At 41.1% G+C, this 15,305-nt stretch overlaps 1 protein-coding gene across 1 annotated transcript; it reads right to left on the reverse strand.

The window, feature by feature from the left end:
• Window positions 1–964: 964 nt before the first annotated feature.
• On the reverse strand, window positions 965–1,362 carry MT1HL1 (metallothionein 1H like 1). The gene has a single exon (XM_055233445.1). It carries the CDS (start codon window positions 1,346–1,348, stop codon window positions 1,106–1,108), a length of 243 nt encoding a protein of 80 aa, XP_055089420.1. The 5' UTR covers window positions 1,349–1,362; the 3' UTR covers window positions 965–1,105.
• Between the last annotated feature and the right edge of the window lie 13,943 nt (window positions 1,363–15,305).

A 15,305-nucleotide genomic window follows, 5' to 3' on the forward strand; every position in this document is an offset into this window, starting at 1 on the left:
AAATTCTCTATGAATAGGACTTATAGAGATTCTAATTGGTCTTACAATTGAGTTTCCGGTAATTGAACATACCTTTTAGTCTTCTTTAGTTCAAATCATCATTTCACATCTTCTTCGTTACAATTACTGGTGCTAGAAAATAAAATGCAATACACTGTGATTTGTGTGTAGAATGCTGGTTAGTTCAGCTCTAAAGAGCAAGTAAAATGTTCTATGCACAGCTATCTCCTGGGCCTGCTCATAATAGGTATTCAGTAAATATTTGTTGAATGATTAAATGAATGAGCAAACGGATACAAGGATGCTGCTATGTAGCATTATGTAACTTGCTTAGATTGTATGTATTTTTTACTGTCTGTCTCCCCTCAGTGGGATGACGGCCTCTCGAGGGCAGACGTTTTCATGTGATTTGTTCACAGGTGTATCCCAGGCACGTAGTAGGATGACTGGCACACTTGGCAAATATTTCTTGAACAATTAACAAGTCTGAGGCTGTAGCCGGAGATTGCACTTTCTCATCTCAGCCAGATGGTTCTTAAATGTATATCTTCAGTCATAAAGGGAATTGGGAGAAATATTTTAGATGTGTTAAAGAATGAAAGCAGATTGCTTGCTGTTCCTGGTCTCTTTACACAAATGAGTCTGCCCACAAGAGCCCTCACTGGGGATGTGTGAAAGGTGACAGTCGACCTCAGCGTTTCTTTCTTAGGAATTCCTTCAGACCACCTTTAATTTGTCTGCTGTGCAGTTTCTCACCTTTTGTTTCTCACTTTTTGGTTCCTCACCATACTCCTCATGAAAACAGGGACTCAAGCGGATGTGTATACCCATGTTCGTTGTGTGCTATTCACAGTAGCCAAAAGATAGAAGCAACCCATAGTGGGTGAATGGATAAACAAAATGTGGTACATGCATGCAATAGAGTATTATTCAAACTTTATTTTATTTTATTTTATTTTATTTTTCAAGTCTAAGTGTTTAATTATTATTCACATATTTCACAGAAAAAAGAGGAATGTAGCAAATGGGTCGGGGTTGTAGAAAAAAAAAATCCTGGATTTTACGTGTCATTCTGTTTTCATCTGAGAGCAGGGCAGTCCCAACATCAGGCACAGCAGCTGCACTTTTCCAAAGCCCCTTTGCAGATGCATCCCTGGGCACACTTGGCACAGACCAGGGGGCAACAGGAGCAGCAGCTCTTCTTGCAGGAGGTGCATTTGCACTTTTTGCACTTGCAGGAGCCGGCGCAGGCGCAGGAGCCACCAGCGGCGCAGGAGCAGTTGGGGTCACTTGCAAGCCGAGGTGAGACTGGAGTTCCCAAGTGAGAAGAGAAGAGGCAGTGGAACATGTGGAGGGCATGGTGGATTTATTCAAACTTTAAACAGGAAGGAAATTCTGACACCTGCTACAACATGGATGGACTTTGAAGACATTATGCTGAGTGAAATAGGCCAGTCACAAAAGGGCAAATACGGGCCAGGCATGGTGGCTCACACCTGTAATCCCAGCACTTTGGGAGGCCAAGGCAGGTGGATCACTTGAGGTCAGGAGTTCAAGACCAGCCTGGCCAACATGACAAAACCCCGTCTCTACTAAAAATACAAAAATTAGCTGGGCGTGGTGGCACATGCCTGTAGTCCCAGCTACTCGGGAGGCTGAGGCAGGAGAATCACTTGAACCAGAGAGGTGGAGGATGCAGTTAGCTGAGATTGCAACACTGCACTCCAGCCTGGGCAACAGAGCAAGGTTCCATCTCAAAAAAAAAAAAAAAAGAGGACAAATACAATTCCACTTATGTGAGGTTCCTCGAGGAGTCAGATTCACGGAGACAAAAAATTGGATGGTGGGGGAAGAGGAGATTGGGGTGTTATTGTTGAATGGGTACAGAGTTTCAGTTTGTGAAGATGAAAAAGTCCTGAAGACATTGTTAATGATAAAACAACACTGTCAGTATACTTAATGCCATGAAACTGTACTCTGGTTAAAATGATAAAATTTATGTCATGTATAATTTTACCATGATAATTAATAATCTTTAAAAAAGACCCACCGATAATCACCCATTTGGGCTCTATGGTTCCACTCATGCCTTTGGCTTTGCCTTGAGGTCCTGTTTCTGGAGAAATCTTCAGGTGTGAATCTTGGCCTGCTTCGAGGACCCAGCTGTGCTCCTGACTCAGGTTTGAGTGGCACCTTCTCGTGTTCCATTTGTTCATCATCTTGAACCTAAAGCAAAGAATCCACTCTTAAATGTTGTCTTGGTTTAAGTCAGGGGCCAACACAGGAGGGTTCTTTATTACGGTTTTCAGTTAACCATTCAGCCTTATGCTTGGAGGAGAAGTTGAAGAGACTAATGGAAGCCGAAATGGCTGGGAACTATAGATTGTGATTATTGTACTACTAAGATGGTGTTGCAGCTAGGAAGGAAGTAAATAATTCAATACGATACGTATGTATATATACACATCAACTTTTGAGTCCATATATAAATGAGTAGGTGACTTCGGCACTTGCTTATGTATTATCCTAGAGCATATATGTTATGAAGGCAGGGATTTTTTGTTTTTCTCATTATTCCATTCCCACTGTGCGTGTTATGAATTAGGTGGTCAATCAACATTAGTTAAGTGGATGAATGAGTACCTTTTACATACACATCCACACACACACACACACACACACACACAGACACACACACAGAGATTGAGAGAGAGGGAGAGTCATTGCTGCTTCTGGCTTAGTGCCAAAAAGAGTTACATGTAGAGAAACTCAAATCTATTACAGCAGTTGGCTTGTGATAGGCTTTCTTTCCTGCCAAACCATAATTGTGTACTGTTGTAAATGACATCTCCTCCCATGCTTTGGAAACTTGTCTTCATTTCGGAATGGCTTATTGTCCAAGTTAATTCTCCTCCTGCCTTTTCTTTCTTTTTTTTTTTTTTTGAGATGGAGTTTCACTCTTGTTGCCCAGGCTGGAGTGCAATAGTGTGATCTTGGCTCACTGCAACCTCCGCCTCCCGGGTTCAAGTGATTCTCCTGCCTCAGCCTCCAGAGTAGCTGGGACTACAGGCACCTGCCACCATGTCCGGCAAGTTTTTGTATTTTTAGTAGAGATGGGTTTCACTATGTTGGTCAGGCTGGTCTTGAACTAGTGACCTTAGGCGATCCACCCGCCTCAGCCTCCCAAAAGGCTGGGATTACAGGTGTGAGCCAGTTTACCTGGCCAACTCTCCCTGTCTATACTGTTTTGCATATTTTCATTTTATGAGCAGGTTGGAAGATGAATTTTAAGTGTGTTTGGAATACAGAAAGGATGAAACCTCTGAAATTTTCTTTGTACAATTTTTAATGCTCTAAAGTCTCATGGCAATTAAACAATTATTATTTAAGCAGGATATAAAAAGTTATGCAGAGCATGCATCTATTTAAGACACATAATATAATAATTATTGGTGTTATTAATACCAGTTAGTACATAGCACCCAATATTTGTTAATCATTGTGTAATTAATTTTGTTAGTTTACTCTGGGTGATTCCTCTAAGGAATGTATGTGACTACATATTATTATTCCTCATAACATTCTTGGGAGCTAAATATTGTAGTTCAGAGGTAACAACATCCCAGATATTAACTGATTTGCCATACAAGAAAGGGACTAAACATTGAGGAACAATGGAAGATTATACGGTACATGCATTTTCTATTTCAAATTGCTCTGAAAAATGTATGCCTAGTCCGTTTTATCAAGTAAATGTGCAGCATTTTTTTTCTATAATTCTAGCTTTTCTTTCAACACAGGACTGAGCTGGAGTATTTTGCCTTTTGCAGACAGTGAGTCTCAGGGCACCTTTTTGGTGGGACACCCATACTGAGTTTTCCACTCCACGGAGACCTGAGACTTCTGAATACCAAGAGAAAAGACAGAGATCGAAAGGAAGGGTTCAGTCCTTGAATTCCTGTTTAAACTCCATGATGCCAAAGGGATTAGATACATTGCCAAAAGCTTAAGCAACTGAGCAAAAAATAAAGCTGAATTAGAAATGATACAGGGAGAGAAGAAGAGTTGGGTCAGCAGGTAGGAGTTAGTGGGTTCACCCCATCTCTTTAGCTTCCCTAAGGCCTCTTGGAGGATATCTTTTCCTCTCCTTACTCCACGTCTGCATCACCTGCCTCTGTCCAGGCTCCGTGGCAGCATCAGCAAAGGCAAGGCAGCCAGGGAGGGCTGCTGAGAACTGAGGTTCCAAAATAGGGAAAGTAGAAGGGGAGGGCTTGGTTCTCAAACTACTTCAGTTCTTCCTCCTCCTCTCTCCGTCTCTCTCCTCCCTTTACTGGCTCATTTCATTTTCCCATGCTGCCATTCTTTATAAGTGCAACCACAAAGACTCTTTAATGTAGCATTAAAAATCCAGTTACTGAGAATCAATTTGTCTATACAAAATAAGGATGCAAGATAAACAGGATGCTCATTCTGTAACTGTCTCAGGACCCTCCACAGGAAAGGGAGAAGTGCCATGGGGAGACATTGGCGTCCTGCATTCATCATGTGATTATCCTTGCCCCACTCGTCAGCGGCGGAATGAGACAGAACAACTTGACCTCGCCCATCAGGATTGGAGAGGCCGTTGTTGGGATTAGAAACCCACAAGGTAGAGAGATAATACTGCAAATAGAACGTGCTTCACACACAGTAACTGCGTCCATGGCCCAGAGAACAGTTGTAGCACACAAGGAGCAGGGCTGTGGCTAAAGTGTTGGCATCTGGAGCTAATAGTTCTAAAAATGGTATAAGGTAGAGGTAGAAAAACAACTGTCTATGTCCGAATGAAGGATGAAGAGCTGCAGTCACTATCGAAAGGGCAGAGGACTACTAACCAGCATACAAAGTAAAACATTTTCTAATCCGATGTTGGATATACATTTTAAATGATTTAAAAACAAATTCTCACAGAATCTCACAACAATCCTCTGATGTAGGCAGGAAACTACTACTACCCTCATGTGACAAGGAGATTGGCTAAGTGTCCTGCCTAGGTCACCTGGCGATCACACCTATCTCTGGTGCCGTAGTCTCTCACTCACCCTGCTTGGAAACCTGCCCATTTCTGAATCATATAAATTTTGTGTCACCCATGCCTGGGCAGTACCTCCCACTTCTTTCAAGGCAACATATTTCTCCTCTCCATTCCCACCATGTCCTCAGCAGACCAGGTCCCTGTGGCATCATTTTTGGTTACCTGTCCAGAGCCGCCTAGCTAATGTCTATCTCTTCTTATCAGGCTTCTTTAATCCCAATGCTATGGAACACAATTTTCATTCTTTCTGATGGCATTGTCATCCCCAGATGTCCCTGCAGTGCCCAGCACACAGTAGGTGTTGAATAAACCTTTGGTAATGGAAATGCTTCCATGTTAAGGCTCTGCTCCCCTGTCTGCCCCTCCAAGTTCTTCGTCTACCCCCGTTTTCTCTGGTCTCACTGAGCAAAGACAGGCAGCCTTCCACCTTCACACCTAAACTTGCTCTTCATCTGGAAGGTAGTGTGCTCTTGAAACTACCTTTGCAAATTTATGATAATAAAAGAAATATGACATAGTTGACTCCATCTTTCTTCTAACCTCCAAGCTGTCCTTGGTCATCCCTGGGTATAGGCCAAGTTAACTTTGGTAGAAATTCAGTTTATAGTTTAACCTTAAAGCAAGGATGATCATAACCCTTCCCCCAAACTAAACTGACTTTGTAACACTAATGAAAGGCTGCAGGGTTAGGAAGATGAGAGGGCCTGAATTCTTTTTTTTTTTTTTTTTTTTTGCTTTTTTTTTTTATTATTATACTTTAGGTTTTAGGGTACATGTGCACAATGTGCAGGTTTGTTACATATGTATCCATGTGCCATGTTGATTTCCTGCACCTATTAACTCGTCATTTAGCATCAGGTATATCTCCTAATGCTGTCCCTCCACCCTCCCCCAACCCCACAACAGTCCCTGGAGTGTGATGTTCCCCTTCCTGTGTCCATGAGTTCTCATTGTTCAATTCCCACCTATGAGTGAGAACATGCGGTGTTTGGTTTTTTGTCCTTGCGATAGTTTACTGAGAATGATGTTTTCCAGTTTCATCCATGTCCCTACAAAGGACATGAACTCATCCTTTTTTATGGCTGCATAGTATTCCATGGTGTATATGTGCCACATTTTCTTAATCCAGTCTATCGTTGTTGGACATTTGGGTTGGTTCCAACTCTTTGCTATTGTGAATAGTGCCGCAATAAACATACGTGTGCATGTGTCTTTATAGCAGCATGATTTATAGTCCTTTGGGTATATACCCAGTAATGGGATGGCTGGGTCAAATGCTATTTCTAGTTCTAGATCCCTGAGGAATCACCACACTGACTTCCACAATGGTTGAACTAGTTTACAGTCCCACCAACAGTGTAAAAGTGTTCCTATTTCTCCACATCCTCTCCAGCACCTGTTGTTTCCTGATTTTTTAATGATGGCCATTCTAACTGGTGTGAGATGGTATCTCACTGTGGTTTTGATTTGCATTTCTCTGATGGCCAGTGATGATGAGCATTTCTTCATGTGTTTTTTGGCTGCATAAATGTCTTCTTTTGAGAAGTGTCTGTTCATGTCCTTTGCCCACTTTTTGATGGGGTTGTTTGTTTTTTTCTTATAAATTTGTTTGAGTTCATTGTAAATTCCGAGATGTAGGCATAAACGATAAGCAGCCATTGTTTTGAAGGTCACAAGATTTATAACTTGCCCAATTACTCCTGGAGATAATGTGACTATTGTAGACGCTAAAGTTAGTCTTTTGAGGTGATTTTTGACTCCTGTATTCCTGATAACTGGCTGACTCCACCTAGACCCGACCATTTTCTTGCATCCCTATGATTTCATCCCCAACCAATCAACATTCCCCATTCCATAGCCCTCTGCCCACCAAACTATCCTGGAAAAGTTATAACCTCCAAGCTTTTGGGGAGACTGATTTGAGTGATAACTCCAGCTAATCCAGTGTGAGCTGGACTCGCATCAATTAAACTCTTTTTTTATTGCAGTGCTGTGGTATCAGAGAATCGATTTTGTCCATGAAGTGGCAGGAAGAATCTGTTGGGTGATTATGCTCTCCTCCTTCTTGTAAATGAAAAGTAAAATTCTAAGGCCCTCAACTGACTGAATGGACCCTTCTCTAGGCCAAGGGGACCCAAAGAAACCTGAAAAACTAGGTCAGACCGTATGAGAAGTGGGGGTTGGACATGCCTCCTTATACTTTCCTCCCTTTAGTGTTCAGGCACAACTGACCAAACTTAACGTTAAAACAGAGATCTTAACACTGACAACACAGACTCTTTGTAGCAATAAGATAACAAATTCCACCCTGACTCTAGTATAGCATCACATGACAAATAAAGAAGGAAATCAAAACATTTCACCCCAAAATATGTTTCTTTGTCATATTTTGAAATGACCCTGCAAAGCCATCTTTTGTGGGGGAAAATATTCAGCTGTAAAGAATGTCTATTAACATAACCAAGGCTTTCCCTTTCCAGGCCCTCCCAATCCTGAGGAAATTGACTAAGAGTCTAGCACCTTTTAGAAGTCTGAATAGGAAACATTTGCCATCTATTATCTCTAAGGGTGGCCACCTACATGATTTCATCTACATAATAAGAACCTTGGTCTCCACAAATCCTTTTCTTGACCCAGATGCTCCTTTCTTTTCATCCCAGGTCTTTAGATAATAACTTAACTGTTTCAACAAATTGCCAATTAGCAAATCTTGAAATCTACATATGACCTAGAAGCCTCCACTTCAAGATGTCCTGCCTTTCTGGGATGAACCAATGTCTACCTCACATGAATTGATTTATGTCTCTGTGTGTAACTTCTGTCCCCCTATAAGGTGTAAAACCAAGCTTAACCCAATCACCTGGGGCATATGTTCCCAGGACCTCCTGAAACTGTCATGGGTCACGGTCCTTACAGTTGGCTCAGAATAAACCTCTTCAAATATTTTACAGAGTTTGGCTGTTTTGGTCAACATTTCCTATCCATAGCTTACCTAACAGTGCAGGGCCAGCCTAATGTCTGCCCTCTCCAACAGCTCCAGGTCCATGGATTTTTTTCCCTTTTTCTTATACCTAGAAACTGTGTATCCATGTAGAACTTCATTATAAACAGTCTTACTGGGCTCCTCTGTGCCACTGGTTTAATTTTGTAACACCAAATGATTGCTAAACCACTTGAGGGTGAAGGAGTTTGGGGAACGTTACTCTAAAATATAGCTCCCTGGTATGAATATTTTGAAGTAAAGGCCCTTAAAGACCCACAGACACTGGAAATGGCTTTTCCCCTATGTACGTAAAGAGGGACCTACCAAGAGGGAAAATAGTTTTTCCTTCTCCTCCCTGTTACTTCATTACCTGTTCAGAAAAGAAGAGCAAGAATCTAAACACACCTGAACACACCCACTTACAAGATGATATCTGTCTCTTAGGCTCAGTCAGTTTCCAAAGACAACCATTGACAAGTTAATCTCTGCTCCGCATCCACTCATATCCACTCATTCTCCTTAGTAATCATTGATTGCTAAGTTTCAGTGAAACTTCAGAGGGCCAAGGGGAAGTTTTCCCTTGGCCCTTGCAAGGGAAAAAAATGAGCCTTCTCTTCTCCCATACTCCTTACTCAGAACTGGGCTATAGCAAATGCTCAGCACTATTTTTGTTAAATGACTTGTCCAGAGCTGGGGCCTAGGACCTAAGTCTCCAATTCTCATTCTCCATCATTCTAGAAGTTAGAATACTTATGTTCTAATTCCATAATAGCTTCTATGTTTAGCCAGACAACACGACAGTTCTATTAGTCAAGGCAAGTCAGAATTACACCTTCTCACTGGGAACTAAATAAAACTAGTGTGGGATTTGTTGTTCTTGTAACCCATTTGACCACATTTGTGAAAAATTATTGTATTAAAAAAATCGCATATTGATGAAGATTTGGGTTTGTTTGCCTTTAAAAGATTAACAAACGGAAACGTTTTTCTCTGGTTCTGACTATGATTAAAACTATTTAAATGTTAGTATTGTCTGCTTTCTAGATATGATCCTCTGAAAGTGAGGTAATCTGGGATGGATTTATTTTATAGTCAGGTTTTCATTTTAGCGTATCTGTAATATTTCTGAATGCTGGTAGAGTCACACAGTTCTATATTTAGCTCTTTGGCATATAAATAGAATATGATCTTAAAAATAATTGTTATTGGGTGACTAACCTAACAGAGGGGTGAGACAACTTCTCATTTAGCCAAGTTGATTTTGCTAAGTTATAGAAACAATGGCCAAGGAGAAAAGGACTAACTCTTCCTTCCCACATTGTTGTGGGTCATCCTACTTTTCTTTTGGCCAACTTCCCACAACCAGGCCCTGGATCATTCTCCTGAAGGCCCAGCCGAGCTCATGTTTCCCACCTAACCCACACCTGAGGTAGGAGGCGTATTAATGCTTGTTCCTCCTCTATGAAGATTCAGAGTGAAGACTGAGAGGAGGGCTCCAGAGTCACCCCCAGGTCCCAGGGGAAACCAGCAGGTTTCCACTCACTTTTTCTCCCCAAATCAGAAAATCTTAGTAGTAGGAACTGAGTAAGTGGTTGAGCCAGATACCTCATCAAATAGGTCTCAGAGGATGGCTGAGCGTTTAGGTAGTTCCTGTCCTAGATGGCCATTGTACTTCCTCTGGTTTGGAGACTCTGGTGTCCCTCGGATGCTGCACTTTGCCAGGGGGACTGGGCCTCAGAAGTGAGCTTCCATAGCCTCTCGGTGCTCTCAATCACTATGCCTCATGTCCCTGTCCCAAGTTATGCCCAGGGTGAGACTGAATCTATGAATGACAGCAACAGTGGCATTTACCATTTACTGAGTTTCTGTGATAGGCTGGATATTACATTAGTGCTTGTCACACATGTTCTCATTTAATTCTCACTGCAAACCCACAAGGTAGGAATCTCCCTTTCTGTTTTACAAATGAGAGGGATAAAAGGGTTAATAAATAGAAGTAACCTGCAAGGATAAGGATATCTAGCTGGTGAGTGAAAGTTGGAATTCGATCCAGGGCCATGTGAAGCTAAGCTCATACTCTTCACTACTATTAGGACATGTTGACTTTCAACAAGATTTTGCATACTTTTCCCTTCCCAAACTACCTCCCTCTTTTCTCTCTCTCTCTCTCTCTTTTTTTTAAGACTCAGAAGGTGAAATACCTAGGTTCCATAAGCACAATTTTATTTTATTTGTCTCATTTGCATTATGTCATTGGCTGGAGCAAAGTCTGTTCAACGCTTTTTTAAAAAAGTATTTCCAAAGCCCCTGGATCAGTGCTGTGTACATAGTTGGTCCATAATAGACAGGGACTGACTAATTAGGGGTAGGACCATGTTTCATAAGCATAGGGAGAGGAGAGAGCATATGACCTAGCTCAGACTTTGTCCCAGAAGCCGGTGCACTGGCAAAACCAAGTCCTTGACAGCGCATTAGTCGCTATGGGCTTGGCAACGCATGTGCCTGTCGTCTACAAATAGTCGTTCAATCAACAACTGCCCTTTCTATGCTGACGGGATGTCTAGCCCTATGTAAACATGTCTTTTTTAGCACTCATTCTTAATTCCCGCAGCCCTTGGTTCATCACCAGTTTCTTGAGAAAATAATCTGTCCATGTTCTCCAGTCACGGGATGATGACAAAGGCTGGGGATTCAGGCCGTTTTCTGTGCAGTAGCTGGTCTTGCGGCCCTGTCCTGTTTGGACCCGAGCCAGCGCACCGCAGAGAGGTGCTCCTTCCACCTCCCAGTGACCCGTGCCAGCCCTTCTGCTCCTTCCCCCCTGCTGCTCTTGCCTTTGTGGTTGCCAGAGTAACCATAAAAATATTACTCCACATGCTGTAGGAACAAAATGTCAGTGCACTTTACTATTGTTTTAATTTTAAAAACTAACGTGTGAAAATAACTCCAGCCTGGGAGAAATGCTCTTTCTGCCAGATGATTCCTTTTGGAAGGAGAGGAACAAAATCAGTGTGAAGAACTCAGGGGTAGGAACGATGCCTAGGTTGAGGATAAGAGCCTAAACTCTCCTATGTCCTATGTCAAAGGTAAATGTCCCCTAAATGCTTGTCTGGTGAATGAATGAATGAATGTGACACAAACTTTGCTGAAAAATTTAGGAATATATAAATGGCATACATAAATTTTAAAGTAAAGCTCTTAATTCCTAGTATAAATTATAATAGAAATGCTATTATAAACTTCAGGATGGTGAGCGAAGCAGGTTGAATAGTGTGCCCCGCAATTTCATGTTCTTCTGGAACCTCAGAATGTGACCTTATTTGGATATCAGAGTCTTTGCAGGAGTAATAAGTTAAGGATCTCACAGTGAAATCCTTCTGGACTTCAGATGGGCCCTAATCCAATGAATGAAGTCCTTATAAGAAGAGGAGACTGCCAGGCATGGAGGCTTATGGCTGTACCAGCGCTTTGAGAGGCCAAGGTGGGAGGATTGCTTGAGGCCATGAGTTCAAGAACATCCTGGGCAACACCCCCAGGACACCCCCACCTCCATATCTACAAAATATTTTTAAAAATTAGCTGGGCATGGTGGCACACAGCTGTAATCCCAGCTATTTGGGAGGCTAAGGCAGGAGGATTGTTTGAACTCAGGAGTTCAAGGCTGCAGTGAGCTATGATTGCACCACTGCACTCCAGCCTGGGTGATAGAGTAAGACCCTGTCTCAACCATAACAAAAATATGTTTCCTAAAATATAGTGAGTTTATTTGTTCAAATCTTTTGCCTTAAAAAAAGTTATCATTATTATTATCCTAGAAGAATTCATTATATGCTGAGTACAAATCTTTATCAGGTATGGTTGCTGTAAATATTTTTTCCTAATCTTTGGCTTGCCTTTTTAATTTCTTAATAAGAAAAGTTTTAAATTTCGATCAAGTCCGATTTATCAACTTTTTTTCTTTTACAATTTGTACTTTTTGTCCTCTCTGAGATATCTTAGATACAAACCAAGGTCACAAACATTTCTTCTGAAGTTTTCTTCTAGAAGTTTTATTGCTTTAGCTTTTACATTTAGGTTTATGATCCATTTCGAGTGAATTTTTGCAGATGAATACGAAATGAGGTATGACAAAGTTCTTTTTGCAGCTATGTATCCATTTGTTCCAGCACTGATTGTTGAAGAGATGATTCTCTCCCTCATTGAATTACCTGTCACCTTCGTCAAAAGTCAATTGAGCTGGGTGCAGTAGTGCACATCTGTAGTCCCAGCTCCTTGGAAGCTGCAGTGGGAGGACTGCTTGAGTCCAAGAGTTCGAGGCCAGCTTGGGCAACATTGTGAGACTTCGTCTCTTAAAAATTTTTTTTTTTTTTTTTGAGATGGAGTTTCGTTCTTGTTGCCTAGGCTGGAGTGCAATGGTGTGGTCTCGGCTCACTGCAACCTCTGCCTCCCGGGTTCAAGTGATTCTCCTGCTTAGCCTCCCAAGTAGCTGGGATTACAGGTGCCTGCCACCACGCCCAGCTATTTTTTTTTTTTTTAATAATTTTAGTAGAAATGGGGTTTTACCATGTTGGCCATGCTGGTCCCGAACTCCTGACCTCAGGTGATCCAACCACCTCGGCCTCCCAAAGTGCTGGGATTACAGGCAGGAGGCACCGTGCTCAGCCAATTACAAATCAATTGATCACATATATGTGGGTCTATGTCTGTACTTTCTATTCTGTTCTACTGGTTTATCTTTACTACATTAATAGCACACCATCTTCATTACTGTAGTGGTAAAGTGAGTTTGGAAATAGGTAATGTAAGTCCTCTAAATATTTTCTTTTTCTTATTTTTTTTTCTTTCTTTTTCTTTTTTTTTTTTTTTGACAGGTTCTCACTCTGTTGCCTAAGCTGGAGTGCAGTGGCACAATCATGGCTCACTACAGCCTCAACCTCCCGGGCTCCAGCAATCTTCCCACCTCCTGAGTAGCTGGGACTGCAGGCATGCACCCAACCAATTTTTTGATTTTTTTTATAAGGATGATGTCTCACTATGTTGCCCAGGCTTATTTTATTTTTTAAAAAAGTTGTTTTGGGCTGGGTATGATTGCTCACGCCTGTAATCTCAGCACTTCGGGAGACGAAGGTGGGAGGATCACCCGAGGTGAGGAGTTTGAGACCAGTCTGACCAACATGGCAAAATCCGTCTCTAAAAATACAAAAATTAGCTGGGCATGGTGGCACGCATCTGTAATCCCAGCTACTTGGGAGGCTGAGACAAGAAAATTGCTTTAACCCAGGAGGCGAAGGTTGCAGTGAACCAAGATCATGCCACTGCACTCCAGCCTCAGCGACAGAGCAAGACTCAGTTATAAAAAAAAAAAAAAAACAAAAAAAAAACAAAACTGTTTTGGCTGTTTTAGGTGCCTTGTGTCTCTATATAAATTTTGGAATTGGTTTGTAAAATTCTAAAATGTTTGCTAAAATCAGGATTGCCTTGAATCTATACATCATACTGGGGAGAACTGACAACAATATTGACTCTTCTGATATAGGAATACAGTGTATCTTTCCATTTTGGGCGATCTTCTTTAACTTTTCTCCAGAATGGTATGTAGCTTTCAATGTATAGGTCTTGCATTTTAAAATTAAATCTATTTTCAAGTATTTTAGTTTTTGGTAATATTAGAGATTTCATTTTCCAATTCTTTCCTGTGCCTGTACCCTTGATTTTTGTACATTAACCTGAAATATTGTGTCCTTGCTGAACCCACTTTTTACTTCCAGTAGCTTTTTTGTGGATCTCTGGATTTTTTACATAGACAACCAATGTTATCTGTGAAGAAAAACACTATCACTTCTTTCTTTCCAACGCGATGCCTTTTATTTCTTTTTCTTGGCTTTTTGTACTAGCCAGGACTTACAGTACAATGTTGCAGATGAAGGAAACCAAAATATTTCACCCCAAAATATACTGTTTTAACATATTTCAAGATGGCTATTCAGCATGGCTGAAAAGCTGTCTTTTGTCAGGGAGATTTGCATCTGCAGAGAAAGTCTGCATTGATGCCGCTAGGCTTTCTCTGAAGCCCTCCTTTGTCTGATCTAGCAAAGATGAGAGACTGACACCGTTGAAGGTCTAAAAGAAACACTTGCCATCTATTCTCTCTGAGGGCTGCTGCCTGTGTGATTTCATCTACATAACAAGATGAACTTGGCGAGCCAGACCTCCTCTTCTCTCCCTCCCAAACCTGTCTTGCCACCATAATCTGATTTACCCCCACCAACTGTTTTTGGCCATGCTCTGAGCCAAAACATTCTTTGGCCATTCTTTCTGTAAACTCAAGATGGTATATAAGCTTTTGCACCCCACTAGGGGGTTGCAGTAATCACCCTGTGTTTCTCCCCCATGCACTTTAATAAATTTTTATGCCATTTCTCCTAGTAATCTTCCTTTTGTCGACTGATTTTTTGGCAAATCTTCCAAGGGGGGAAAGGTAAGTTTTCCCTTCACCTCTAAACATACGAGTGTTGAAAACAGACATCCTTGCCCTGTTTCCTAATCTTAGGGGGAAGGCAATCTTCACCAAAAAGCATGATGTTAGCTCAAGGTTTCTCACAGGTGGCCTTTATCAGGTTGAGGAAACTTCCTTCAATTTTTAGCTTGTGTGAGTTTTTATTAGGAATGGGCTTTGGATTTTGTCGGATTCTTTTTCTGAGACTGTTGAGATGATCACATGGTTTTTATTTTTCAGTGTGCTAAGTTGGCAAAATACACGGATGGATTTTAAAATATGAAGTCAACCTTACATTCCCGGAATAAATCCTACTTGGTCATGATGTGTTTTTCTATTACTGGTTGCTGGTTGGATTTCTAATATTTTGTTAGAAATGTCATGATGAATGTGTGGCTATGAGGGTTGTTAGTGTCTAGTTTTCTGGTCTCATAATGTCTTTATCAGGTTCGGTATGAGAAAACAAGGAGGGAAGTGTTTCTTTTTTTGCTACTTTCTGAAAGAGCTTTCCTACAATTGGAATTAAATTTTCCTTAAGTGTTTGATAGAATTTGCTAGTGAAATCATTTAATCCTGGAGGTATGTTTTGGGGAAAAGACTGATGACAATGAACTGAATTACTTCAATAGATATAGAGCTATTTGCATTTTGCTATTTCATTTCTGTTGCTTTTGATAAATTGTGTTTTTTGAGTTTAACAATTTAATCTAGTTTGAAAAATTTATTGACAAAAATATTCATAATATTACCTTATC

This window comes from Symphalangus syndactylus, chromosome 19 (assembly GCF_028878055.3).
Source record: "Symphalangus syndactylus isolate Jambi chromosome 19, NHGRI_mSymSyn1-v2.1_pri, whole genome shotgun sequence".
Lineage (NCBI taxonomy): Eukaryota > Metazoa > Chordata > Mammalia > Primates > Hylobatidae > Symphalangus > Symphalangus syndactylus.